This window comes from Ovis aries, chromosome 8, assembly GCF_016772045.2.
Source record: "Ovis aries strain OAR_USU_Benz2616 breed Rambouillet chromosome 8, ARS-UI_Ramb_v3.0, whole genome shotgun sequence".
NCBI classification, from domain to species: Eukaryota; Metazoa; Chordata; class Mammalia; order Artiodactyla; family Bovidae; genus Ovis; species Ovis aries.
The window spans coordinates 82,348,739-82,375,647 of NC_056061.1; the positions used below are offsets into that span (position 1 = coordinate 82,348,739).

Here is a 26,909-nt window from a genome sequence, read left to right on the forward strand (position 1 = left end):
CGTCTGTCCTCGGAGGCTGGGGTCGGCCAGCAGGCCCGTGAGCTGGGCTGGCCTTCAGGGCGGGGAGCGGGCCAGGCAGGGTGAGGGGCAGAGGGCGCCCCAGCCCGCGGCCGCTTTCCCTCTGGCTGGTGTCGGGTCTCAGCAGCCAGATCTCGTTACCCGGCCCCGGAACGTTCGCTTTCATTGAAGAATACCTCTCCCCTTCTGTCTCCCTGCGGTGCAGACGATTTACATGGATGATGGCGCGTCCTCTTTTGTCCAGATCCGAGGCTCCGTTCCGCTGTTTTGGGAGCAGCCAGGGCTTCAGGTAAGTGATCAGGAAGCCTGTCTGGGCGTGTCCTTGTCCACCTGCTCTTGCACACCGGTGTGGGTTGTTTCTTTTCATCGTGTTTCTTTCCTGGCACAGTTTCAGGTCTTTTTCCCCAGCCCAGCTGGATTGAGCTGAGCTGTCAGTGTGTGTGCACGTATGCATGACTGTGCACATGTGCATGGGAGCGTTGCACGTGTATGTGGTGTTGTACACAGAGACACAGGCGTTGTGTGATTTTCCCACCTCGAGCTCCCTGATGACACTGGTGAGGTGGGAGGTCTCTGTGGGTAAGTGGACCACGTTGTGTGATTGCAGTTCCCTTTGCTCAGACCCCAGTTTGGTGAGTTGAAAATGTGGCCTCTGATGTCTTTTGAGACCTGTGACCCTCCTAGAAAGCTTTGAAAGGTTTTGGGGGCCCCAGTGGCCGTGCAGCAGGTCTGGTGTTTGAAGGTGCCTGTTGCTGGGCCACCTGAGAACCACACACCAGTTTCTCATGATTTCTAAAAATACCCCTTGCTGTTCCACATGGGGCTCTGGCCGGTGCCAGGGCTGTTTGGCCTTCTGTCTCCTGGGAAGTGTTCAGGGTATGAGGCCAACTACATGTTTGTCGTCAACTGAATAGCACGCAGCCCCACTGAGTGAGTTCCTACCCAGGAGGGTCTCGGCCGCGTCCCCTTGGGCCTTCCTCCCTGGCCAGAGGGGACGTAGGTGCCCTCACAAGACCCCTGTGCCAGGCTTCCATCGCTTTGGCCCTTCTTCCTGAGGGCTCGAGGCCCAGGGCCACCTGCCAGATCCTTGGGAGCCATTGACACGCGAGTCTCACCGCCCTTGACCTGACCTAGCCTCAGCTGTGGGCACTTTGTCCTCACGCAGTTGGCAGCCGTGGGAAGGAAGCATGTCCGCCCTTCAGGGAGACAGGTGGGCGAATGTCTTACGTGGGCTCTGAGTTCTACGGAAAAAGCTCTGAGAACGTTCAGTTTCTCCAACAGAAAGAAACTCCTAAGACGCGTGCGGCAGCTGGTGGCATTAAGTGGCTGCAGAGAGGGGCACTTCCGGGGACGGATAGAGTGTTCTCTGAAGGCTGTCCCAAGAGAGCTGTGTTTTTAAACAGCTCAGCTGAGATATAATTTACACAGGGAAACCTGGAGAAGCCTGTGAACTGTACAATTCTCTGGGTTTTAGTCCATTTACAGAGTTGTGTAACCATTGCCATGGGCTAATTTTAGAACACATTCCTCACCACCGAGAAACCCTGCGCCCATCAGCGGTCACTCCTCATCCCCTCCAGCCCTACCCGAAGCCTCGGCAACCACTCATCTATTTTTTGTCTCTATAATTTGCCTATTTTAAACATTCTAAAAGGGGTTTTGAAGTTTAATTTTCTTTAGATGTGGAGTTTTCCTGGGTGGGGGTGGGGGCAGTTATGAGAGCATCTTAGAATTTGGGAAGGACCCTTTGGAATTCGTCTGTTTTGGCGTCTCACCCAGTTTGGGGTTCCTCTTCCAGGCTTGAGGTCGTGATGCAGGATGGCTCCATCATCATTAGTATTATCATCAGCTAGTTTCTCCTTGCCTTGCACAGTCTGCCTCTGCAGGGGCCATGCCACACGAAGTCTGCGTCCTCAGACCTTCACGGTCCCCCTTTTTCCACTTCCTCTTCTCCAGGACCCTCCTTCATCATCTCTGTCTTGTTTCTAGGACTCTCCATGCTCTGGTCTCCCTCTTCTGAAAACAAAGCTTGTTATTCCCTTCGTCTTCACGATGAACCCACAGATGCTCTAGACGCACCCTGACCCTGCCATGGAGCGACCGTGCATCTGCGGACCTTGGCTGTCCACTTTTCTGCAGCTGTAGCACCTCTTGGACTCATGACGATTGTTAAGGCTCCTTCACAGCCTTCGTGGTTTCTTCAAAATAAGTTTCAAAAGACTTCAGTGTTCATGAATCTTTTGCTAACCTTTGGGTTTGATACCTGTGTTTACCCTCTAAATATTATTCCACATCAAAGGCAGATGAGGTCCTCTTTGGAGGGGGTTAGCTCTCAAACCCCCTACCTGGACTATCAGTAGCAAGTCTGATGATCAGTCCTGGTGGTTTTTTTCCATTTTGAAAAACTCTCACTCCATCTTCACTTAGGTTAGATGAACTGTGTAAAGATTTGGGGGTGAATAGCTTGCATTTTAAGTTGCAATGTTGCAGCTCTTACACTTGCCCCAGAGAGCAGATGAGCCCTGGTTGTGGGGTGGCGGGGGGGGGGGGCGAGTATGGGGGTGTGCAGAGAGGTCTGTGGATAGTGATTTGTCTACACGTTTTCGCAGGCCCAGGACCTTCATTGCAAACTCCTGGGTCCTGACTGCGTTTCCAGCAACCACGTTCCTTTCACAGTTCATTTTTGTCATGTCAGCAGGCTGTGCCGTTTATAAAGAGCCACATCGAAGGCTAGTTGCTCTTCCAGTCCAGTCTGTTTAGTGATGTTTTTATACAGGGTTCGTTTGAAGACTTTGCTGCTCTTGTTGCTTTAGCGTCCTCTTCCCTGTAAGATGCACACACAGACAGGTCTTGCACAGGTGGGTCAGGTCTGTGTTTTGAAGCTTCATGCGGCTCAGCCGAGGAGGATGGAGAAGACCACTCCCCTCTGCGGCTCCCACCTTGCCCATGTCCACCTCCTCCCCGTCAAAGCCTGTTCCCTGAGCTCCGGGCTACGCAGCCCTGCGTGTGCTCAGTTGGGTGGTTGTACCTTCCTTTGTTCCAAAGACGATGTGAGGTGGATCATACTGCAGCAGTTTTAGAAATAATGACGAGGTTGGGATGAAGAGGAAAAAGTGCTTAAAATGGATGTGAGCTGAAGCCAGCATGGCATGGTGCACGCAGTGCAGACCACGGGCCTCGCACAGAGCTCCTGGGCTCACCAGCAACATCACAGAAAGAAACAAGACAGCTTCTTGTGTGGTTCAAAGCATAGACTCTGATGTTATAGGGAGCTGGGTTCCAGTTCAGGTTCTGGTTCCCCCACGCAGGAACCATATACTGCTGAGAAGTTTTTATCTCAAAGAGAAAAGTGGAGAAACTCTTACTGCTAAGCCCTAATTTACGCTTCTGTAAAATGGGGTTGACCAGTCTCATAGGGTTATGGGGAGGATTGAATATCATAAAATGTATTAGAATTCAGTACAGTATCTAGAATCTAAAAAGTACGAAAAATGGTAGTTGTTAATGTTATTCATAACATAAAATGTAGCATGTAAGAGACAAGGGCTTCCCAGGTGGCTCTGGTAAAGAATCAGCCCACCGATACTGGAGACGCAGGTTCAGTCCCTGGGTTGGGTAGATCCTCTGGAAGAAATGGCGACCCACTACTTGTATTCTTGCCTGGGAAATCGCATGGATGGAGGAGCCTGGGGGGCTCCAGTTCATAGGGTCACAAAGAGTCAGATGCGACTGAGCACATAGGCAGAGAAAAAAGCCCAAGTTGCATTAGGAGAGGCGTGGCTCTTTGTGCCCTGGGGGTCGAGTAGGAGTTTCACACTGAGTCCCCGCAAGGATGCTGTGTGGTGTAGAGACAGTGTCCTCACCTCTCTGAGTTCATGTGCAGTGCGAGGACCAGTCTCCGGGCTCTTCTACCACCCAGCCCTCATACACACCCCCGGGGAAGCTGTTTATTCATCCTACAGGCTCTCATCACATGTCTGGTATGTTCAGACACCTGACATCACCGGTTACCCCTGCCTTCCGGGAGGAGGGGACAGGTCGTGACAGTGTGGTATGAGTAGAGCCAGGAGAGAGGGCGGCTGAGGTCCCTGTGCTGCGGGAGTGGGCGTCTGAACTGACCCGGGAGGGGTGGGGTGGGATCACCCCGGCCAGGAAGGCAGAGGGGACCACGACGCAGATGCTGCAACCCCTGCATCGGACCACATTCAGGAGCCGTGCTGGCTCGGCCACCTACAGCTCGGCCTGGGGGACAGGCTCGCCGTGAGAGGTGTGGCTGGAGAAGCCAGCGAGGTCCCGATGAGCGTGGACTTTGTACGTTACACTGGGAAGTTTGAATTTTGCCCCAGTGGTGCCCAAACTGCTACACGTTAAAACTACTGGGCAACTCATAAAATTCCTGGTGCTCAGGGCGCGTGCTGTCCCAGTTATATCACCTCAGGTGGGAGCAGCCATCCATGCTGTTTTGAAGATGCTTAGATGGCTCCAGTGTGCAGAAGGCTTGGAAACCACTCAAGGTTATGGTGGCAAACCAGTTTTTCTGGGGGCAGGAGGGAGAAGTTTGGGGTTGTTGCCTTTGCCTATTTTTGTGGTATAAATGCTCCCATCATGGCTGATTTAAAGCCAGCGGCTTAGCCGTGGAGCTGGGACACACCATGGCTTGTGAAGATCAAGGTAAAGCCACCAGGTAGGATGATGGCAAGGATCCAGACCAGAGGGGCTGGCATCTTTAACTAGGGGAGGGGCGGGGAGATGTTCGGAGACGCCCTTTGTGGCTCTGGGACCCTCTCAGGAGCTGGTGGAGACTCCATGTCCACCCAGCCAGGCATTATTCTTCCAGCCACCTCCTCAGGCTCAGCCTGGGGCATTTAGGATTGCACCTCTGGCTTTAGGGACAAAAAGGAGGTGGTTGGTCAGGGGAGGAAGGTGGGTGAAGGAGGAGGGGGGAGACTAAAAAAAGCAGCGAGGTCAGTTCCTGTGTGTGGGGCCAGCAGTGGTTTCATTCCAGCCCTGCCCGAAGCTGCTCCCTGCGGCTCTGACCCAACAGCGGCTTCAGGACTAAGTGACATCGGAGAGGGGAGCTGCAGGTCAGTGTCTGAGCCGGGCAAGTGCAGAGGCAGGGCCCAGCGTGGGGAGGCCGGACATGAGGCCTCGGGCAGCCGGACTAAAGGGTTGTCCAGGTGACAGAGGAAGGTGACCTTCCAAAGAGTGTCCCAGGCCCACTTCTGCCCAAGGACCACGTCCTCAGAGAGTCCATCCCGTCTGGGAGCCCACAGTGTCCCTTGGCCCCTCATCCGTGATGTTACTTTCAATCATCTGTGCCAGGTGTTCTTCAGTTTCTCCACTTAATGTCTTACTTTTCAACCAAGAAGCGATTTACGGGGACACTTTGCGACCGTGCAAACATCCTGCTCCTCGTCAAACTCCCTTAAGATGTAAGGTCAATGGATGATTTTTGCCGAACAGTTTTTTCCCGGGATGGTTATAAGGCGATGATTTCCCATCACTCTCTCTGTGTTTATTGGTTGGTATTTGCTGTAAAACCCTCCCTTCTCCCCATCCCTGTTCCCCACCCAGCTAGCCATCTCACCAGGCGGCCACCTCCCCGTCCACCTGCCCACATCCACCCAGCCAGCCAGCTCGCCTCTGTAGAGATTCCTGGATTCCTGTTCTCATCAGGTTATAATCCACTACTGTCCTTGACACTGTTCCGTGTCAGGTTGTCCTAGGTTTGTCCAGTGGCAGAGGCCCTCAGCCAATAACAACGCGTAGTTTCAAGTTTGCGTTTTAAGCAGCCGGTGTGAAGTAAGTAGTTCTAGACAGTAAGGCAGATTCGTTTGTGGGTAGTTATGACAGCTCAGATGTGAGGGGCAGTCAAGGTCCCTGGCCTCACAGAAGAGGCTGGAGGCTGGTTTCTCTCTCCCGGTTGGCTGGGCCGCATCTCAGCCCCATGGAAGGGTCTGTGGATCCAACGTGGGCCTCCTGGTCTGTCTTCTGTGAACGAGTCCAGCCAGCATGGTCCACGCGGCACTTAGGATAGGGCCACAGGAGAGCTGGACTCGGGTTCAGAGTCTGGCCATCCTGAGCTGTAAACGGACCATGGAGGGGCTGTGGGGCTCCTGCTCTGGCCTGGCTGGTGGTAGAGGACGAATGGGAAGGCAATCGCTTCCTGGGCCGGAGGAATCACCAGCGTCATCTCTCTTTGATTTAGGTTGGCTCCCATCATCTGAGACTCAGCAGAGGCCTGGAGGCCAGCGCCCCTGCCTTCGACAGGTAGGGCGGTCAAGTCCATCCTTCCTCCTATCAGACAGCGGGACAGGGGGCCAGGGAGTGGCCAGAAGGGGGAGACCCCAAATGTGCGCTCTGAATCTTTCAGTCTGGTTCTTTCTGCCAAAAGGCAGTTTACAAAATGGAATTTTTCCCTTGCTCTCAGGTTTCCCTGCAGGTTCATTTAATAAATTGCTCAGGTAAAACTTTGCAGTTATTTTATCCATTCCTTCTGCAGTGACGCTTTTATCTATTTGTCCTAGTTAATAAGAGATCATCTAAACTATAGGGTATTTCTAAGCCAGTTTCCTTTTGTTTTTGAAGTTATATATTCCCAGGCTTTACAAAGTCATGGTATAGAAAGGTATAAGGGAAAAGGCAGAAGTGCCCTAACTTGCAATTCCCACTGTTAGTTTATTTTATTTTATTTTTATTTTTATTTTTCCCACTATTAGCTTTTATGTATCATTCTAGAAGAAATTCTGGTTCAGTTCAGTCGCACAGTCGTGTCCCCATGGACAACAGCACCCCAGGCTTCCCTGTCCATCACCAACTCCCGAAGCTTGCTCAAACTTGTGTCTGTCGAGATGGTAATACCATCCAACCATCTCATCCTCTGTCGTCCCTTCTCAATTCTGGGTCATACATAGTTAATTTTTAAAAACACCGATTGGATCGTTGAGTGCTTCCTGTTTTTCAGCTAGCTTAAGAAAAGCCATCACTAACCTGAACTCTTGGTAATTTGTACTTGAAAGTTATTAGCTTCTTAAAATATATGTTGTTTTTTTCCCTGGTGGCTCAGACAGTAAAGCATCTTGCCTATAATGCGGGAGACCTGGGTTTGATCCCTGGGTCGGGAAAATCCCCTGGAGAAGGAAATGGCAACCCACTCCAGTATTCTTGCCTGGAAAATCCCATGGACTAAGGAGCCTGGTAGGGTACAGTCCATGGGGTTGCAAAGAGTCAGACACGACTGAGTGACTTCACTTTACTCTGAATGCTAATTTTAACGTGATCTTAATGGCTATAAAAATAATTTTAAAAGTAATTTTTTAAGTGTTCTAATCATGCTACCTGAAGCTTCATTTGGACTTTAAATTTGCTTGCAGCCTTCTTCTTGGCCTTAAAATCGGTAACACCATCCCACCTGTGTCCCCCAGTTGGCATGTTACTACTCACCTGAGCAGGCCCTGCTCCAACTCCACATGTTAGACCTCAGGCCAAGACGTACCTTCTCTGGGCAGGAGGAACCACAGAGCGTGGAGTAGCCAGGCCATGCATGTCCTGTTCTTCCAGCACCCGCCCCCCAGGGCTGCCTGGCTCCAGGGCCGGGGTGCAGCCTGCTGGCTTGTGGGGAGGCTTTGATCGCCTATGTCTGATCCGGCCCTGCATCTTCCCGGGGGAGGGACTGCAACAAGGCAGGGTGGCTAGGACCATGGCCCTGGGAGGATTCCTCCCCATGGAGGCAGAAGCCCATCTGAAGAAGAGCAGGCAGGCTAATCGTCAACCATCTGCAGAGCAGCATAGACTGCCCACTTTCAAGTCCTTGTTCTTCTCTTCAGTGTTGTCCTTCAGAGCTAGTAAGACAGGTTTTTTGTGGTTTTTCCCCCCTTATGGGGCCAAAATGGTTCTTTTGTGATAATTGACTTTAAAATATTCCTTTTATGAGAGAAATGTTATTGTAGACACTGGGAAAATGCAAAACTGTTTAAAGAAGAAAAGAATCTAAAAGCACATAAAATTCCACCACTTTTAACATTGTCCTCTGCTGTCTTCCAGTTTTTTCTAGTTTCAGATGTGAAGATTGCATTACTAAATCAGTTTTACATCTGTTTTTTGCATTATGTCTTTTCCTTATTTTTTTTAAAAGCTACATTTAGCTATTCTAACATTGATGAAAGTGAAAGAGGAGAGTGAAAAAGTTGGCTTAAAGCTCAACATTCAGAAAACAAAGATCATGGCATCGGGTCCCATCATTTCATGGGAAATAGATGGGGAAACAGTGGAAACAGTGTCATACTTTATTTTTTTGGGCTCCGAAATCACTGCAGATGGTGATTGCAGCCATGAAATTAAAAGATGCTTACTCCTTGGAAGGAAAGTTTTGACCAACCTAGATAGCATATTCAAAAGCAGAGACATTACTTTGCCAACAAAGGTCCGTCTAGTCAAGGCTACAGTTTTTCCAGTGGTCATATATGGATGTGAGAGTTGGACTGTAAAGAAAGCTGAGCACCGAAGAATTGATGCTTTTGAACTGTGGTGTTGGAGAAGACTCTTGAGAGTCCCTTGGACTGCAAGGAGATCCAACCAGTCCATTCTAAAGGAGATCAGTCCTGGGTGTTCATGGGAAGGACTGATGCTAAAACTGAAACTCCAATACTCTGGCCACCTCGAGCGAAGAGTTGACTCATTGGAAAAGACTCTGATGCTGGGAGGGATTGGGGGCAGGAGGAGAAGGGGATGACAGAGGATGAGATGGCTGGATGGCATCACCGACTCGATGCACATGAGTTTGGGTAAACTCCGGGAGTTGGTGATGGACAGGGAGGCCTGGTGTGCTGCGATTCATGGGGTCGCAAAGAGTTGGACACGACTGAGCAACTGAACTAAACATTATTAAAATTATAGTTACTTTTCAATAGCTGGTGGTGAGAATATTGGAGTCTCCCCCTACTATTTCAATATATGTGTAATAGTCTCTGATATGCAAAGAATTTTCCTAAAGATGGAAATTTTCTTCTAACCTTCTTGCTGAGGTTAAACATCATGAAATGCAGCACTTAGATGAAAAGACTGGGCCCCGAGGTTGATGGCTCCCCTACTGGTTTTTCTAGATTTGAGAAAGTACCAGGTGAAATAGGTTAACTTTGGAGATACGCACATTGCGTTTTTGAGGCTTTGTTCATGAGAGGCAGGTTAGCAGTTCTGGATTTAAGGAGGGACTGTATAGAAGTCCAGTGTATCCTTGTCTGACACCACGCATGTTCAGAAGTCCGATCTGCTGTTCCTCTCGGGCGCTGCCTTTCCTAGGGCCAGCTCACTCTGGACCGCTAGTGCCCAGCTGGTGCCCTCGAGGGCGCAGTCGTCAGTGTGTGTCCCAGGAGCCGGGGCATCACAGACTGCCCTGCTCTGTTGCAGGCATATGGTGCTTCTGAAGGAGCAATACGGGAAGCAGGTGGTCGTGAACCTGCTGGGCAGCAGAGGCGGAGAGGAGGTGCTCAACAGAGCCTTTAAGGTAACTGGCCCCCTGCCCGGGGCAAGGCCGAGCGAGTAGGTGGGGGGCGGGCTGCTCAGGGTGGGCTTCCCTGGGGACTGGAGACAGTGGCCTGCTCGCCCCATCTTTGGGGAGACCTTTTTCCTTCAGAGCTTCAGCATTAAGTGATCTGGGCTCCTGACGAATGAAGTTTAATTTTCGTGAACCCATGGTTGGTTGAATTTGCTCAGAATGAGAACAGCATCTCCTAGCTCCAGCTGCCTTTTCTCCCCGCTGGGTCATTGAGGACTCAGCACGGCCGGGCCTTTCCCCAGCTCTCTTGGACAAACATACACACGTGTGCCCGCATACATGTATGTTTGGGCTCCACCCCGTGCATCCCTGACCCCCTCGGGGAGCTGGGGTCCCCTGCTCACTCGTCGGGCGGGCCCAGCCACTGGCCCCACCTCCTGGCAAGTCCACACAAACACCCACAGGACACTTGTACCTAAGTAGCTCTTCAGAGCCCCTGCTGGGTTTAACGCGAGCAGCCTAACATGATTTCCTCCTGTGAACTTGGAGCCTTCGAGTCGTCATCCAGCCTTGTTTGGACTGCCCGCCCGCTCACTGTCCCCAGCTCCCTGTGGGCTCCCCGTGGCTTTTGGCACATGTTCCCCGCCCTGGGAAGATGCAGGGAGAAGCCCTGGATGGGGAGGGGGGCCGTGAGCAGAAGGCTCCCCCCACCTCCAAGCATCTCTCCCTATTCCCAGCGCCCCCATTCGGTCTTCTCTGGGCCGAGTGGGCTGTGGGCCTACACAGTCCTTTCAGCCCGTGTCCCCTGCTGGATGGGAAAGAAAAAAACCCTGTGGTTGTTCAGAGCTCAGGGAAGCCCCTTATGGAGAGTGTGAAGTCAGCCCTCACTTCACAGGAAGCGTGTCCCCTGTGGTCCTGGCCCCTGGCCAGTGGAAGCTGAATCCACTGGGGAAGCCCCGTGCTTGGAGCAGACTTTCTGGTGGCCAGTTTCACTCGGCCAGACCTGCTTTTCCTGTTTTGTTTGTTGCTATGGGCAACAAGCTTGACAAGTATCTCCCCTCCCATTCATCTTGGCAGCAGTGTTGGCAGCTTATTTTAAGAAAAAAGAAGGGGAAAAAAACCCCTCAAGAATCTTTACCCCTTTATGCCTCGATTTTGGGGAGAAGGTGTTCTTAGCTGCCCCAGCAGCTGGTGGACCCCCAGGCCAGAATGTCAAATGACGACAGCTGACCTGGGGCCCAGTGCAGGAGGCCAGGCTTCTGGGCAGGGAGTGGGTGAGAGGCAGGCACTACCTGGAGAGCCTGGGTCATGGTCCCCACTGGAGTCGCATCAAAGAAGCTCCCTCAGCCCGTCGGCTCCACCACACCGAGGTCCATGCACCAGCAGCTGGCCTGTGACCTGTGGCTCTCAGGCCACAGGGGACAAGGCACTTCTTCAGCTCATTAAGCTGCCAAGCGTGCCTGCTTTGGGTTAGCTGATGACCTCAGAGCGAGACCTTAATGTCAATGGTTGTGTGTTGATTTGCATCTAGCCCGTGGGGATCAGGCACTCAGAGTTGTAGGGACTAGACTGCCCGAAACCCTTCCAGCCCTTTAGAGTCACTAGACTCTGGCTGGGCACGTGGTAGACAAGTCTGACCTGAAGTCACACCCTGGGATGGCAGTGCGTCATCCTTGGCCCCCAGGGCTTCCTGGTGAGAGCGCTGGGTACCCGGTGTGGAGGGCAGACCTCTGCCCAGCACCCACCTGCGTGCTTCCCCACCTCTGGCCCTGCCTTCAGTCCGGCTCACCTGCCAGATCTAAGCCCCAGGAGGCCCTGAGCCCCCGTCTCCCCCGGGGTTTCGCTGGGCCAGACCTCCCCCACCATGGATGGTCTGGAGGACCCTCCTGGAGGCTTGGCTTGTAGGGATGGGACTGGTTACCAGGGCAACGGGAGCTGGATTATGAGCTCTGCAAACTGCTTCACTGCCCCGGGTCCTGGGGCACCAGGCACTGCGGGGCCTGCAGAACGGAGCCATCCTTCCCCGCGGGTGCCCTCCAGAGAGCCCTGTGGGAGGTGATGTCCCTGCCGGACCCGGGGCTGCCCCGAGGAGCCACGGGGCGGAGCCACAGAGCCGCAGAGCCACAGTCTGGCTGTCTTCCGTCCGAGGTGGACCTCCGGCCCTTTTGCAGGCGAGACGCGCTTGGTGGTTTCGTCCCCAGGGTCGTGTTCTGTGCCGCCCCTTTCTGGATCAGGGCTGGTAAACCGCCTGGTTCACCATAACCCTTCAGGCTGAGCCCCCGGGCTCTGCTGAGTGATGCGGTTAAGCGGTCAGATGCCCTGCCACCGTCTCCTGTCCCCTTTCAGAAGCTGCTCTGGGCTTCCTGCCACGCCGGAGACACGCCTATGATCAACTTTGACTTCCATCAGTTTGCCAAAGGTGGGAAGCTCGAGAAATTGGAGAACCTCCTGCGGCCCCACTTGAAGCTGCACTGGGATGAGTTTGACGTGTTCACCAGGGGCGAGAATGTAAGTCCACGGTGAGTCTAACCTGTGTCCTTTCCTCCTGCTGGATGGGCTGGCCAAAGGGCAGGCGACTCCCAGGAACGCACCTCCCAACCCTCGCTGCTCCTGCTTTAGCCAGTGGGCAGACCTGTGGCGTGTCCTGTTGGGGAACCTCCACTGGGGTTTCCATGGGAAAGACAGAGCCGGGCAGGCAGCTTAGGATCTGCTTGTCTGCATCATGCCGGTGACTCTGGGCTGCAGGGGTGGGCTACCAGGCAGGAGGTGAGGCATTCTCTCTTGATGAGTTTCCTTGGGGGCCTTCAGTTCCACAGGCTTCTTCCAACACAACTTGTAACTTGTATCCGTTGGTTTCTTAAGTTTTCAGAAAGGCACTTTGCGGATGAACTGTCTCGACTGCCTGGACCGAACCAACGCAGTGCAAAGCTTCATCGCCCTAGAGGTCTGTCTCTCAGGCCATCTGTATCCTGTCCTGGGCCGTTGGGGGGATGGGCTGGGTTCAGCACCCTCGTGGGCTCTTGTGGTCACCGTGGGGAGGGGACAGCCATGTGCCCGGCATCTAGAGAGGGGTATCCCTGAGGCGTCAGGTGGCTGGGGGCGTGATGGGCCTTTCACACACTCTTCGGAAGGCACCCCAGACACGGTGGCCCACAGGTGCCACCTGGAGGAAAGATAGGCTGTAGTGATTGTTGTGGACCTTCCCGTGGACAAAGGCGGAGTAAGGCTGCCTGAGGTGAGGCTGGGTTTGCAGCCTGCTGCCCTGGTGACCTCCCCTGGCTCCCTGCTGGGAGGAGGTGTGGGGTCAGTGCTGCCCGCCATCCAGCCTTGGCTGTCCTGCTTGCTGGGGGTGTCGGGGGGGGGCTGGGTGGTGTAGATGAAGTCGAGTGAGCCATAACGGGAGGCCCCATCCTCCGCTGCAAGGGGGCCCTGTCCTCTGAGAGCACAGAGTCAGCCCTGCAGTCACTGAGTGGGAGCTCATGGGGGGTGGCGCCTGGTGGTGTCCCCTGGGCAGCTTCCGGGGGGCACGTCGGTGACCGCTGGCCCCTCCGGCTCTCCCAGGTCCTCCATCTGCAGCTCGAGAGCCTCGGGCTGAACTCAAGGCCCATCGCTGACCGCTTTGTGGAGTCCTTCAAGGCCATGTGGTCTCTGAACGGGCACAGCCTGAGCAAGATGTTCACGGGCAGCCGGGCCCTGGAGGGGAAGGCCAAGGTAGGGCCAGGCCCCCGGGGGCGGCGGGTGGGCAGATGGGCTGGGGCCCATGCAGGCCCCTCTCACGGCTGTCTGTCTGTCTGTCCGTCGTCCGGCCGGTGGCAGGTGGGCAAGCTGAAGGACGGGGCCCGGTCCGTGTCTCGCACGATCCAGTCCAACTTCTTTGACGGGGTGAAGCAGGAGGCCATCAAGCTGCTGCTGGTTGGCGATGTCTACAGCGAGGAGTCTGCGGACAAGGGGAGGATGCTGCTGGACAATCCAGCCCTGCTGGGTGAGGGGCTCCCGCTTGCCTGGAGCTGGATGTAGGGGTGTCCGGCTGCCCTGCCATCCAGAGGGCGTGTGGCGGGTCCAGCCAGCCTGCCCACCCTCACATAATCCTAGATGGCAGGTGGCAGGCAGCCCCTGAGCAAGCTTCTGTGCTCAGAACCTGACCCTTGACTCGAGCTTGGCCCGTGTCACAGTCTGACCAGCTGATCTAAGCGACCAGCTGCCTTGTTTCGTGTGAGATGCTCAGCCAGGTGCAGCTGCAAGAGGAGGCTGAGGAGAGGCTCAGGAGAACGCACTCATTTCGCTCACAAGTCCTGGAGATGCTGCGTGAGGCCACGTAGAGAACCCCAGGGTGGTCAGGAGGCAGAAGGGCGCTTAAGCCATGGTTATTATTGGGGTTTTCACAGGGAAGGCTGGGTGGGGTAGACAGCGTGGCACTGGCTGGCTGGAATAACTCTGGAGCTTTGAGCTACAGCTGTGGGCTCTAGGTGGATGGTTGCTCAGTTGTGTCTGATTCCATGGACTGCAGCACACCAGGCTTCCCTGTCCTTCACTATCTCCCAGAGTTTGCTCAAACTCATGTCCATTGAGTTGGTGATGCCATCCAACCACCTTATCCTCTGTTGCTCCCTTCTCCTCCTGCCCTCAGTCTTTCCCAGCATCAGGGTCTTCTCCAGTGTGTCGGCTCTTTGCATCAGGTGGCCTAAGCATTGGAGCTTCAGCTTCAGCATCAGTCCTTCCAATGAACATTCAGGGTGGATTTCCTTTAGGGTGGACTGGTTTGCTCTTGCTGGGAGGACGTCGCCTCCAGGGAGTGGGGGCCGGAAAGAGGAGGTGCAGCCCTGGACTGGTTGTGTGCGCAGAACAGGCTCTGGCTGACTCTGAGAACTGGCTTAACCCCAGGAGGCACAGTCCTTCCCCATCCAAAGGTCGAGCTCCACAATATACAGAAGATAAAATTGTTTACACGATACCAGCTGTCACTCTGGTTCCTGGGAGCCTGTTCTTCCGGACTCACGGAAGCACTCATGCTCCTCCTTCGTTAGTTTGGACCGTTTTCCAAACTGAGAGGCTGGGAGAGAGAGAGTGGACTCCCCAGGAGGTGATGTCTTTGAATGTTAACTTACTCCAGGAATCTTTCTCAGCTAGAAAGGGTTCTTGATCCCATCGCCGCATGTCATTTGTAGGGATTCTCCCCTGAGGGTAACCTCCTGTTTCTGTTATGACCGGGACCCTAGAAATCTTGCAGTAGGCAAGCTGCCTTCCACTCTTCGGGACAGGACTGTCATGTTTCCCTCAATAGCTCGAGGGGTCTTCTCTTTTTTTCCAATTAGTTATACTTGACATATTAGTTTCAGGTGTATAACATAATGATTCGCTATTTGTATGTGTTTAGTTCAGTTCAGTTGCTCAGCCGTGTCCGACTCTTTGCAACCCCATGAATCGCAGCACGCCAGGCCTCCCTGTCCATCACCAACTCTTGGAGTTTACCCAAACCCATGTGCATTGAGTCGGTAATGCCATCCCATCCTCTCATCCTCTGTCATCCCCTTCTCCTGCCCCCAATCCCTCCCAGCATCAGGGTCTTTTCAAATGAGTCAGCTCTTCACATTAGGTGGCCAAAGTATTGGAGTTTCAGCTTCAACATCAGTCCTTCCAGTGAACACCCTGGACTGATTTCCTTTAGGATGGACTGGTTGGATCTCCTTGCAGTCCAAGGGACTCCCAAGAGTCTTCTCCAACACCACAGTTCAAAAGCATCAATTCTTCGGTGCTCAGCCTTCTTCACAGTCCAACTCTCACATCCATACATGACCACAGGAAAAACCATAGCCTTGACTAGATGGACCTTTGTGGACAAAGTACTCTGTTTTTTAACATGCTGTCTAGGTTGGTCATCACCACAATAATTCTAGTTCATATCCATCACCACACAGAGTTACAAAAGTTTTTTTTTTTTCCCTTGTGATGAGAATTTTTAAGATCTATAATACAATGTTGTTAGCTACAATCATCACTCTGTACATCACATCCCCAGGTTGCTGCTTTTATAGCTAGAAGTTTGTACCTTTTGACCCCCTTGATCCACTGCCCCTTACCTCCACCTCAGCCTCTGGCAACTGTTCTCTGCATCTGTGACTTAATTTTTTCTTAAGGTTTGTTTACGGGGATGTGTTGAAGATTCCACATCAAAGTGCATTGGGGATTTCTCTGGGAAATTTTTAATGGCATCTTACCTCCTAGAGCTTCCCTGGTTGCACAGACATAAAGAATCTGCTTGCTATGCAGGAAACCCCTGCATAGGTTCGATCCCTGGGTCAAGAAGATCCTCTGGAGAAGGGCATGGCAACCCACTCCAGTGTTCTTGCCTGGAGAATCCTGTGGACAGAGCAGCCCAGCAGGCTGTAGTCCATGGGGTCGCAAAGAGTGGAACACGACTGAACGACGAACAGTTTCACTCTCCCCTAGAGCAGGGGTCCCCATCCTCCAGGATCTAATGCCTGATAATCTGAGGTGGAGCTGATCTAACAATAATAGAGTGGACAATAAATGTAATGCACTTGAGTCATCCTGAAACCACCCCACCCCACCCCCGCCCTGGTCCATGGAAAAACTATCTTCCACAAAAACTAGTCCCTGATGCCAAAAGGGTTGGGGACCGCTTCCCTAGAGCCGGTAAACATTACAGGGTTTGTGGAAAAGAAGAGGAAACCTAGCAGTTTTCCTTATAAAGGTGTATAACTCTGGTCTTAGAAATTTTTGGAGTTTTTGAAAAATTGGTTTGCCCATGCTGAAAATGGCTTCACACCCCTTTTCTGCTTTTATTCCTCCATTGCTGGGGAAATTCCTGTTTGGCTTCTGATAGCCAAGGTGACATTTGTGTCAACCCTGGAGACAAGGCTACCTCAGGACAAGTGGCAAGAAGCTCTGAGTAGTACAGTGCATCTCATTTCATAGCAGAGTGTATGTGATGGAGATTTGAGTTAAGTGCCCGGTTTAAAAAATGGAGTATATTTTGGCCATCTAGAGGACGGACCTGGTTCAGAGTAATGATTTTTTAAAGGCTTGCGTCTGGGGTACCACAGACCACTGCTGGCGCTTGGACTGGAAGATGGGGAATGCAAAGTGGGTGTCAGAGCCATAGTTCCGTGCGGGAAGTTGCAGGGTGCCTGTTGATAAAACTCCCGTGGAATTGTGTCGTGACCGCGGAGGATGTGCGTCCCTGTGACCTGATGTCACAGCCCGTGTGGCCCTGCTGGGGGAAGGGTGTGGAGGGGACTTTGCGGCAGAAGGGCCACAGGGAGGTGCTCTGCTCGTGGTGGGTTTTAGCCTCATCCTCATAAGACACGGCCACTAGTCCCTGTTGATGGCCTCAGCGTCCCTCTCTGGCAGCAGGCCTGGCTGTGTTTCTGGGGGTGTGGGGGAAATGCATGAGGTTTGGGGTGCAGACAGAGATGCCCTTTCTGTGCCCCCCAATAGTGACTCCCAAGATCCTGAATGCCATGTCGGAGCGCCAGTCGGAGTTCACGAATTTCAAGCCAGTGCGCGTGGCCGTGGGCACCTGGAATGTGAACGGCGGGAAGCAGTTCAGGAGTAACCTGCTGGGCACGGCCGAGCTGGCCGACTGGCTGCTGGACACGCCCTCGCTGTGCCGAGTCGCAGGACCCCCGGGTGAGTATAGCCGGGTCAGGGTAATGGGTGTAGACCCCCCTCGCTGCGGGCCTCGCCCACAGGTGGGAAGTTGGGTGTTTGGCCTTCTCGCTCCTCGGAACGTTTAGCAAACGCTGTGGTCTGACTTTCCAGATGTCCGGCAAGTTACATATGTGGCACCTTTTTTTCCCCAAGTGTTGGGAAGGGTCACCTATGCGGTGAATCTCCCTTTTCTTTTCACATGTGTATTTTGCACTTTCTCGGTTTTGATGACTAGAACCTTCGGGCGGTAAGAAGTGAGTGAGATGCCAGACCGGGCCCACGCCCTGACCCAGGACACACACCCCTGCCTTTTCTCAGACTCCCCGTGTTGACACGTGTTTGCTTCAGCAGTCACGAAGAAATTGCGTTCCCTTTTAAGAATAAGATAATCGCGAGGTTGGACACCTCACCTTTTATCCTGTGTCACGCAAGATAGTATTTAATGGCCTCAGAGGTCGGGATCCACACGTGCTTTTTCTCTGAGAGTCAGCTATTTATCTAGGCCTTTGGCTTTTCTCCTGCTTATCTGGGTTCTGGAAAGCCTCTTGGGCCAGTTCCCTGCCTGCCGTGTGCAGTGCTGGGGGGCATGTGGGGGGTTGCACTAATGTACCTTGAAGACAATCAGAGCCCAGAGCCCCGTTTCCGCTGTCTGTGCCCTGTCTGCATGGGGCAGGGGGCAGGGTACTGCAAGGACACGGCTCAGATTCACGGGGATGGCTTAGGGCTCGTTGAGAGGGATGTGGCAGGTGGCTGCAGGGCTTCTGTTCACCGAAGGCCCCCCATTCAAGGGAAGAAAGAGCTGAGCAAAGAGCTGATGAGAAGCCCCTCTGCTCACTCTGCAGTCTGTAAACCGGCATTTCTGGGGCAGACTTCATCAGAGCGGGTCCGCCCCCTGACCCCTAGGACAGCAGTCCTCTGGGAGAGGACCACAGTCGGACATTAACCCAGAGGGGCTGGTCCAGGGCTGTGAGAGTACTCAGGGCCACACAGGTTTGAGCCAAGGCCCCCCACCCCTCAGGAGCGTAGGGCGTACCAGGTTGGAGGGGGCAGGTCTGCTGACATGGAAGTTATGAGTCCAGGCACTTTCCATGTGTCCTCTGACTTCATGACCACCCTTCAAGGTGACCATTAAACCGTCCCTTTTGAAGAGCAAGCCACAGAGAGGTTAGCGATGCTCCTGGGATTCAGGCAGGGAAGGGCCGTGTGCACAGTGGGAGCTGGAGGGAGGTGGGTGTGTGCTGGCCTGCGGCCGGGAGGGCTTGCCCAGGCCGTGGGGCTCTGGCCCTCGAGTCGGCCGCACCAGCCCTGGTGGGTCTGACTTCCTCCGTCTTCTGCTTGTTCCGCAGATGACACCGCCAGCCCAGCTGACATATTTGCCGTGGGGTTCGAAGAGATGGTGGAGCTGAGTGCGGGGAACATCGTCAACGCCAGGTGGGCGGCGGGGCCTGGGGTGTGGGGTCCTGAGCTGGGGTGCCACTAACCTGCGACCCTTGGTGCTGCCTGAGTTCCCGAAGTCCTCCCAGACATGCTCGTCCCTCTTCCTCTCTCTGCTGATTGAGGGAATAGAAGGAAGGGTGGGGGAGGCTCTGTGCTCCCAGAGCTGCCTGGCTGGGAGGGTTGAGTCACAATTTGCCTGCAGTGTGTGTGAGCCCCGAGGACGTGGGCTGGGCTGGGCGGGGGCTGACTCACGTTTCCTGGGGAAAGATGGAGAGGTGTAAGAAACCCGTACAAAGGAAAGAAAACTGCTGGACTAACATTTGGTGTGAACTCAGCTGGACTCTTTCTTTCCTAGTCCATTGTAAGGCACTTTCTGAATGAATAATAAAACCTGGCTCCATGGAGGTCTCGTGGTAAAGAACCCACCTGCCAGTGCAGGAGACCTAAGAAACTCTGATTTGATCCTTGGTCCAGGAAGATTCCCCTGGAGGAGGAAATGGCAACACACTCCAGTATATTCTTGTCTGGAGAATCCCACAGACGGAGGAGTCTGTCGGGCTACATATAGTCCTTGGGGTCACAAAGAGTCGGACAAGACTGAAGTGACCTAGCACGCACACGTGGAGGTCTTACGAGTAAGGCCCTGAGCTGGGTGGCAGGAGGCAGGGGTAGAGGTGATATGCGGAACACAACCAGAAACACGCAGATAGTCCGCTGTGAGGACTGAGGCTCAGAGGGCCCTGATGCAGGCGTGCAAGCGATATGATGTCAGTTTGGTAAAAAAGAACCAGCTCAGGGCTGGAGGAGTCTCCAGGCGGGAGAGTCTGCATCCAGCTAACTGTGAACAGCATCGTTGCTTTCTCTCTTCCAGTACCACCAACAGGAAGATGTGGGGTGAGCAGCTCCAGAAGGCCATCTCGCGCGCTCATCGGTACATTCTCTTGACTTCAGCGCAGCTGGTGGGCGTCTGTCTTTACATCTTTGTGCGTCCACACCACATCCCCTTCATCAGGTAAGAACATTTCATTGACAGACATCTGGGGGAACCCAGGATTGTTTTATTCTCACTTCCTTTCCCCCCGCCCCACTTCCTGCAGCAGGAATCAGGACCTGCCATTATTTTAGTCAAATGTAACACAACCCCCAGGGAAAAACCAGGCCGAATAGAATATTGTCTAGGGTTTAAAAAGCCTCGATGGGAATTTCTAGCTCAGGAAGCTGGACCCTTTTAGGAGGAGCATTTCACCATCGCTGGCAGCCAGGCTCAGTTGGGCCCAGGGAAGGGGTTCCTCGCGGCAGTGTTAGACAGGAAACCTCTGACCTAGAGCTGGGTAACTCATCAGGAAATGAGTTGTTGTCTCTTTTCAAAAGAATTCTACTTTTCAAAAGATGTGTGGGCAGAAACTCTCTACCGCTGTCACCCCATTACTCAGTCTCCAAAGTGACAGCTTTGTGAATGGCATGCGGGGAAAAGCCTTGGAACAGGATGTCTTTTAGGAAAGGGCGTGTGTGTGTGTGTGTGTGTGTGTGCACGCGCATGCATGCATGTGTTTTAAGGTTGGGAGGAACTCCCCTTCTCCCTCAGCTGTCTCATAGCCCTCCCTTGCTCCCTGGTCTCACTCACGTTGTTAGAATCCCCGCCACTCATTCTCTTTGCCGATACCTGGCACTGAGCTGGCCTGACCCCTGAACCCAATAGGGTCACGCTGGTTGTGCATCGCCTCAGAGGTCGAGGACCACAGACTGCCCGGGGCAGCACCTGGAGAGCAAAATGCTCTGTGTTCCTAATAATCTCTTCTGTGACCTTTGGGAAACTTTACAGTTCGTGTCCCCATGCTTGCTGTAACAGCCTGGCAGTGTCGACAGGGAGTGGGTAAAGGTCAATTATGGTTGGAGTGAGGCTGTGGTTGGGGTTGGGATCAGAGATGGAACACGAGGAAGGGATCCATGCCGAGGGGCTCCGGGTTTCCCAGGTGCCCGCTGAGGTCCCAACCCTGGTGTCCTTGGCCCCGTGGCCCTCCAGCCTCGAGCTGGGTGAGCTCGCACCCTTGCTGACAGGCTACCCCCATACCTTGTCTGTTGGGCACCAATCCCAGGGAGCAGGTGGAGGCTCCGTGGTCCTGTGGACCCACGCACTCACTTGTGTGCATTATAAGTCAGCATCTTAACACCAGCAGGCCACTGCTTGGAAGCCACCCCTCTCCACCAGGTCAGCACAGATAACTGGATGGCTCCTGTTTCTTATACATTGATTATCTGAGGGCCCCTCCTGTACTTTGCAGAAAAGCTGTGTAGGATGTGGTGGCTGCTCCTGCTGTAGCTAGGAGACTGGAAGCAGGTGGTGGGGGAGGTGATTCAACTCCAAGGGGCTTTGTGGGTGCTTGTGTGAGCAACCTGGACGGAGCTGGGACCACAGGATGCTCCTGTCTGCCCCAGGGGGCTGGCCCCGGGGCAAGAAAGGGGAGGGGTGATGTGGAGTGGACGGTGACGCGGGTCCCCGTGTGGCCTGGTCCCTGGCGATGGGAGCCTCTGCATGGATGGTGTCGGGAGTTCTCAGAGCCTTCGGCCCATGACGCCACCAGGTGGCTCGTCTCTGTAGCAGAACAGCGTCTGCTTTTCCTTCAGAGCCACTGGGAAGACGCCCCCACCGCGTGTGCGTTCTCTGTTCCAGGGACGTGGCGATCGACACGGTGAAGACGGGCATGGGCGGGAAGGCGGGGAACAAGGGCGCCGTGGCCATCCGCTTCCAGTTCCACAGCACCAGCTTCTGCTTCGTCTGCTGCCACCTGACGGCCGGGCAGTCCCAGGTGAAGGAGCGGAACGAGGACTACAGGGAGATCACCCAGAAGCTGAGCTTCCCCGTGGTGAGCAGGGCAGTGGGCAGTGGCTGGGTCCCTGCTCAGGTCCGCCCCGCCCAGGGGGCCTGAGCTGCTGCAGGAGGGTGGGGCACACGGCTCTGGGAGCATCCCTGCCCTGGAGGCTCAGCACTCCAGGCGGGGGAACCAGCCAGGGAAGCTGAGATAGAGGTGAGCGGGTTGTCCAGCCCAGGAGTGTTGGGGTCCCCCTGTATCTCTGTACTGTTTGAACACGCTGATAACACCCTGCGTGTTCTTCTTCTGAGGCAACTGCGTGGAACTGGGAAGGAGAACCCCTGTGCTCTGTCTTAAGTTGGTGAAGAACGTTTGAATCCAAACCCAGTGAACGATTTGGTTTTCCTGAGACTCACACGTACCTTCTTGTGGTGGCTCAGAAAAGAATACCCGGTTTCGAAACCAGTCCTTTTGGGAGCCCCTGATCCTGGTCTGGTTTCTTGCTTGCCAATATCATGCATCATGCGCCCTCTAGCGGGGGTTCTGAAGTTTTCATTCAGAAGCCGGGGCATCTCTGCGAATTCAGATTTGAATGTTTTCCTTTCCATGCAGAGATGATGGTCTCACACACCTTCAGCCCCCTGCAGACACCTGTTTCCCGGCAGTGAGAGTAGATTTCAGCCGTTCCTGCCACGGATTCTGTCTGAGACACGGCTGGGTCACAGAGCTCTTCTGTGTAAGGCCAGATCCCTTAAAACTGACATCCTGTTCACTGGCCTGCACTCAAGGCAAGAATTCCTTAGTTTTCATGAAGAAGAGCTTGAAGTTGTTCAACAAGTAATCCTTGTTGAAGCTTTTATTTCTTGGAATAAAAAGAAAGAAGTGAGTTGGGAAATTTGTCATTGTCGTTTTCCAGATTCTGTAGGACTGATATTTTCTTTTTGTGTCTGTGTAACTTAAAAAAGAGTAAAATCCAACTGTTCTCACTTGAAGAGTGCTATTTTGAAGTAGAAAACTCAGGACACAGTTTCAATAATTAAAGAGTTGATAATACAGTTTTTTTTTCGGTAGAAATATTGAGGGTACCTGTACTCTATACCTGTGCTGTTCAATAGAGTAGCCACTAGCCACAAGTAGCTATTTAAATGTAAAATAGATAAAATAAAGCCGGAAGCCCTCAGTCACAGTGGCTGCATTTCACGTGCGTGGCCCCATGTGGCTGGGCTTTGGACAGCTGGGGTTCAGAGCCTTTCCATCACCACAGAGCGTTCTTTTAGGCAGGGCTGCTCCGCATGGCTCTTTTATTGGGCTGTGACAATTTCAGTCTTCTGTCCAGAATATTGTTGTGGGCTGAGGGGAGTGGAAGTACCACGCAGTGTAGTGAACAGAAACAGGTTTCGGGGCATGGCAGATCTGAGTTCATATCTTGTCTATATCATGTACTACTGATGTAACCTTCTGCAAAGTTTTTGAACTTTTTTTTTTTTCTTTTAATCTGTCAGAGAACCAAGAGTATGTGCTTTGCAGGGCCACTGTGAGGACAGGACGCCCCAGAACAGAGCCCAGCATTGTGGGCGGCAGATACTGTGCTGCTATTGTTGTGATTCCTGGGTGGGGGAAGGGGAAGATGTCTGAGATCGATAGGGGTGCCCTGGGTGTGGACACAGAGCTGACTGGGCAGGCTGGGGGCAGGGGGACTGATCAAGGGGAAATGATAGAAGATCAAGGATAAAAATGTATGAAATCCACCAGCTTTTATAGAATTGCATGTCCTGAGCATTTATACTTATTTTCTTAAACCTCATTCTCATAACACTGCATATTTGGGCCATTGTTGTTAGGATACAGACATAACGAAGCAGGGGTACAGCCTGGAGGCCGAGATCTGATGGGCAGAGCGAATACTAGCCCATCATGCGCCTTGTATTAGAGATGGCGTTTTCCCCAGACCACTCAAAAACACTATTTAAAATGTAAAAAGTAAGCCACGTGCAAGGCTATCAGCAGGTTTTTATGGCATTAGTGAAAAATGAGATGCTTTAGCAGACTCTTATTTTAAAAATAACATTTTAAGAAAAACATATGTGCTTACCTTCTGTATAGTGAATTTGTTTTTCCCCGTCTCCCACATTCCTTGCAAGATGGGTCAAATCATCAGGATTTCTTTCTTTTTATGACTTAGGGAAGAAACGTTTTCTCTCACGATTATGTGTTTTGGTGTGGTGATTTCAACTACCGCATTGATCTCACGTACGAAGAAGTCTTCTATTTTGTTAAACGCCAAGACTGGAAGAGGCTTCTGGAATTTGATCAGCTACAGCTGCAGAAGTCAAGTGGAAAAGTAAGTTGTGCTTTTGAAATAGTTTTTAACACCTGCTCCAGCGTGGAGTGTGCGTGCGTGCATTCTATGTTGCTTCCGTCCTCTCCAACTCTTTGCGACCCCGTCGTCTGTAGCCCGCCAGGCTCGTCTGTCCATGGGATTCTCCAGGCAGGAATACTGGAGTGGGTTGCCATTCCCTTCTCCAGGGGATCTTCCGACCCAGGGATCGAACCCGCGTCTCTTCTGTATCCTGCATTGGCAGACGGGTTCTTTACTACTAGCGCCACCTGGGAGCCCCCAGTGTGGAACATCGTCTACTGAATGTACACGCTCGTGTTTGCATTAAGCTTCGTGCGCGGATATAACTGATTCTGATATGGTGGAAAATGTGCCCCACACAGATCCAGAAGCTAGAGACACATGAGCTCTGTCCACACTCGTGTCCTGTTCTGGTTTCCTGGCCACAGTCAAGGTCTGCGTCTTCTCGTGGCCAGAGGGGCTGTCGCTCTATGAAAGGACACTGGCTACACGCAAGCCGCCGGAGGAGCTCAGGGTGATAGGAGCCTCTATGCCCCGGCTCTGTGGTTGGAGGGGCAGCAAGCCGTCCCTTCCTCCTCCAGACAAGCTGAACCCTGGTCCAGGGCTTCCGAGGGAGTAAGTTTGAATCCAAGCTGATTCAAACAGCCCCACATCAGGCTCTGCGCACACAGCTGATGAGGATGGCGGGTCTGATGTACACAGTCCAAGCACCCTGGACTCGGGCTGAGGCTCGTAGGTACGGCTGTATGTCAGGCGCACTAAACCAGCTAGTGACATGCTAGACTCTGCTCAAAGCAATTTATTTCAGTGATATCTCTGTTTCTTGGTAGTGAGCATGCTAAAATTCATTTAATACACCGTCTAATATACTCCACACACCGATTTGTACATATAAGACCATCCCACAGATTAGGCATTGTACCCATTTTATAGATAAGAAGACTGAGGCCAAGGTCACATAACATGTCCAAGATCACAGAGTCAGTAAACAGAGCCATGATACAGCCAGAGACAGTCAGAGTTCAGCTCAGACTTCCCTTGTGCGACCCCATGCAGGTTTTTAGTGCCTCCTCAGGTCATGATGTAACAGGGAAGATTCAGCTATAGGATTCGTCTTCTGTTCAAGGTCACACTGGCGGGCCTCCACATCTCGGCGCCTGTTTACTTCCTAGCAGAACTACTTCCTAGCAGGATGGACTGAGGGGAGGGAAGTGCAGCTAGTTCCATTCACCAGGTGAAAGTGCAGTGGGTTAGATGGCGTGGGCAGGGAGGGCAAGACCCCTTCTGCAGCGAGATCTGGTCATTCCTACGGGTTTTCTGTCTTCCCCCTTGGGGACGTGGGTCACTGGGGTTGGCTAGAGGGCAAAGGGACCTTTACAGGCCTTTCTGCTAAGGGTCCTTCTTCCTTCCTCCTGCCAGTGTCCTCCACACCCTTGCACTAGAACACCGAGTGAGCGTCTGTTCCTGGTCTGCCCACAGCATCAGGGCTGGACCAGGGTTAATTGAAGATGGAGAGGAACTGGGCTTCCTTTCTGAGCCGCTCCTTACCTGTGTTGACTAAAAAGATGGGCAATATGAGAGTTGTGAATTAAGTTTTATTTGGGCCAAAATGAGGACTGCAGCCTGGGAGATAGCATCTCAGAGAGCTCTGAGAGACTGCTTCAAAGAGGCAGTGGGGAAAATTCAATATATAGGATTTTGGTGAAGGAGGAGTTCAGTTCAATCAAGCACTCACTTTACAAAAGGTTTTCTGCTAGTCGTGAAGGGATTTAGTGATTTTCTCGATATGAAGGGATGCAAGGATTGGGATCAGGAAATCAGTTCCTGAAAATATCTATCAAAGACCTGTCCCACTGGATTCCCTGGAGCACTGAGTGCCTCACTCTCCACCCTGAACTCCCTTAGTTCAGTTCAGTTGGTCAGTTGTGTCCAGCTCTTTGCGACTCCATGGACTACAGCACGCCAGGCCTTCCTGTCCATCACCAACTCCCGGAGCTTGCTCAAACTCATGTCCATTGAGTTGGTGATGCCATCCAACCATCTCATCCCCTTCTTCTCCCGCCCTCAAGCTTTCCCAGCATCAGGATCTTTTCCAGTGAGTCAGTTCTTCACATCAGGTGGCCAAAGTATTGGAATTTCAGCTTCAGCATCAGTCCTTTCAGTGAATATTCAGGGTGGATTTCCTTTAGGATGGACTGGTTGAATCTCCTTGCAGTCCAAGGGACTCTCAAGAGTCTTCTCCCTGAACTCCCTCAGGGGGTGTTGAAGGTCAGCAGCTGCAGCAGCACAGAGCTCAATCTGCAGATGCAGATGGGAAACGTCCTTGGCGAGTGCCAATTTGCAGTTGACAGCCAGTTGGTTTAGTTAACAGATACAGATCAAGGCCTTGCCGGGGCCGGGCTGGGCAGTCCTCTCGCGTGGAAGCGGCCTCGTGCCTGTGTCTCTCACTGTCTCCCATGTGACAGATCCAGTGCTGAGGGGGTGGGAGGCCCAATGGTGTGTCCATCGGCAGAACAGAGATGATCGTCACTTTTTTTGCTAATTAAAAGGCATTCAGATATCCCATTTTCAACATGCCTGCCACTATTATGTAGATTCTGTCCCTGTCGGGGACAAAAAGAACCACTCTGGGACATGCCCTCTGGTGTGTGTAATGGACGTGACCTAGAAGAACTGAGATGGTCCTGTGACTTCTCCTCCCGATAGATTTTTAAAGACTTTCACGAGGGCACCATCGACTTTGGACCCACCTACAAGTACGATGTGGGCTCCGCTGCCTACGACACCAGTGACAAGTGCCGCACCCCCGCCTGGACAGACAGGGTCCTGTGGTGGAGAAAGAGGTACCCTTCCGACAGAACAGGTGGGTGACCCGTGTGCATAGACGCGGAGCAGGGCGGTGACCCGTGTGCCACAGGGAATATCACGTTTCTTTAGTCCAGTGTTCTTCGTTTTTTAAAGAACAAGGCTCCTGTTAACCCAGAACTACGTGAAACTCATTCCAGATGTTACCCCTAAGCTTTGGGAGTGGTGCTTTGGGGGAGCCCCCCCTGGCCTCTTTCTAGAGACTCCAGCCTGCGAGTGTGCGGGCTCCTGGGTCTCTGCATCTGTGCCTCATGGC

General features: G+C 53.0%; 1 protein-coding gene across 6 annotated transcripts in view; it reads left to right on the forward strand.

Annotated features, from left to right (window-relative positions):
• The window catches only part of SYNJ2 (synaptojanin 2), a 103,975-nt gene that overhangs the window by 57,363 nt on the left and 19,703 nt on the right, over positions 1–26,909 (forward strand). For 5 of the 6 annotated variants that reach the window (XM_027972620.3, XM_060419297.1, XM_042253670.2 and 2 more), the window contains 13 exons: positions 224–307; positions 6,227–6,288; positions 9,424–9,520; positions 11,858–12,030; positions 12,374–12,455; positions 13,073–13,222; positions 13,328–13,493; positions 16,970–17,161; positions 18,529–18,613; positions 19,491–19,631; positions 21,291–21,483; positions 23,612–23,770; positions 26,495–26,651. In XM_027972620.3, coding sequence (XP_027828421.2) covers positions 224–307; positions 6,227–6,288; positions 9,424–9,520; positions 11,858–12,030; positions 12,374–12,455; positions 13,073–13,222; positions 13,328–13,493; positions 16,970–17,161; positions 18,529–18,613; positions 19,491–19,631; positions 21,291–21,483; positions 23,612–23,770; positions 26,495–26,651 — 1,741 coding nt within the window. Of the gene's footprint in view, positions 1–223; positions 308–4,138; positions 5,103–6,226; positions 6,289–9,423; positions 9,521–11,857; positions 12,031–12,373; positions 12,456–13,072; positions 13,223–13,327; positions 13,494–16,969; positions 17,162–18,528; positions 18,614–19,490; positions 19,632–21,290; positions 21,484–23,611; positions 23,771–26,494; positions 26,652–26,909 lie in introns of those variants that run through there. The other variant, XM_042253672.2, reaches the window with a different exon arrangement.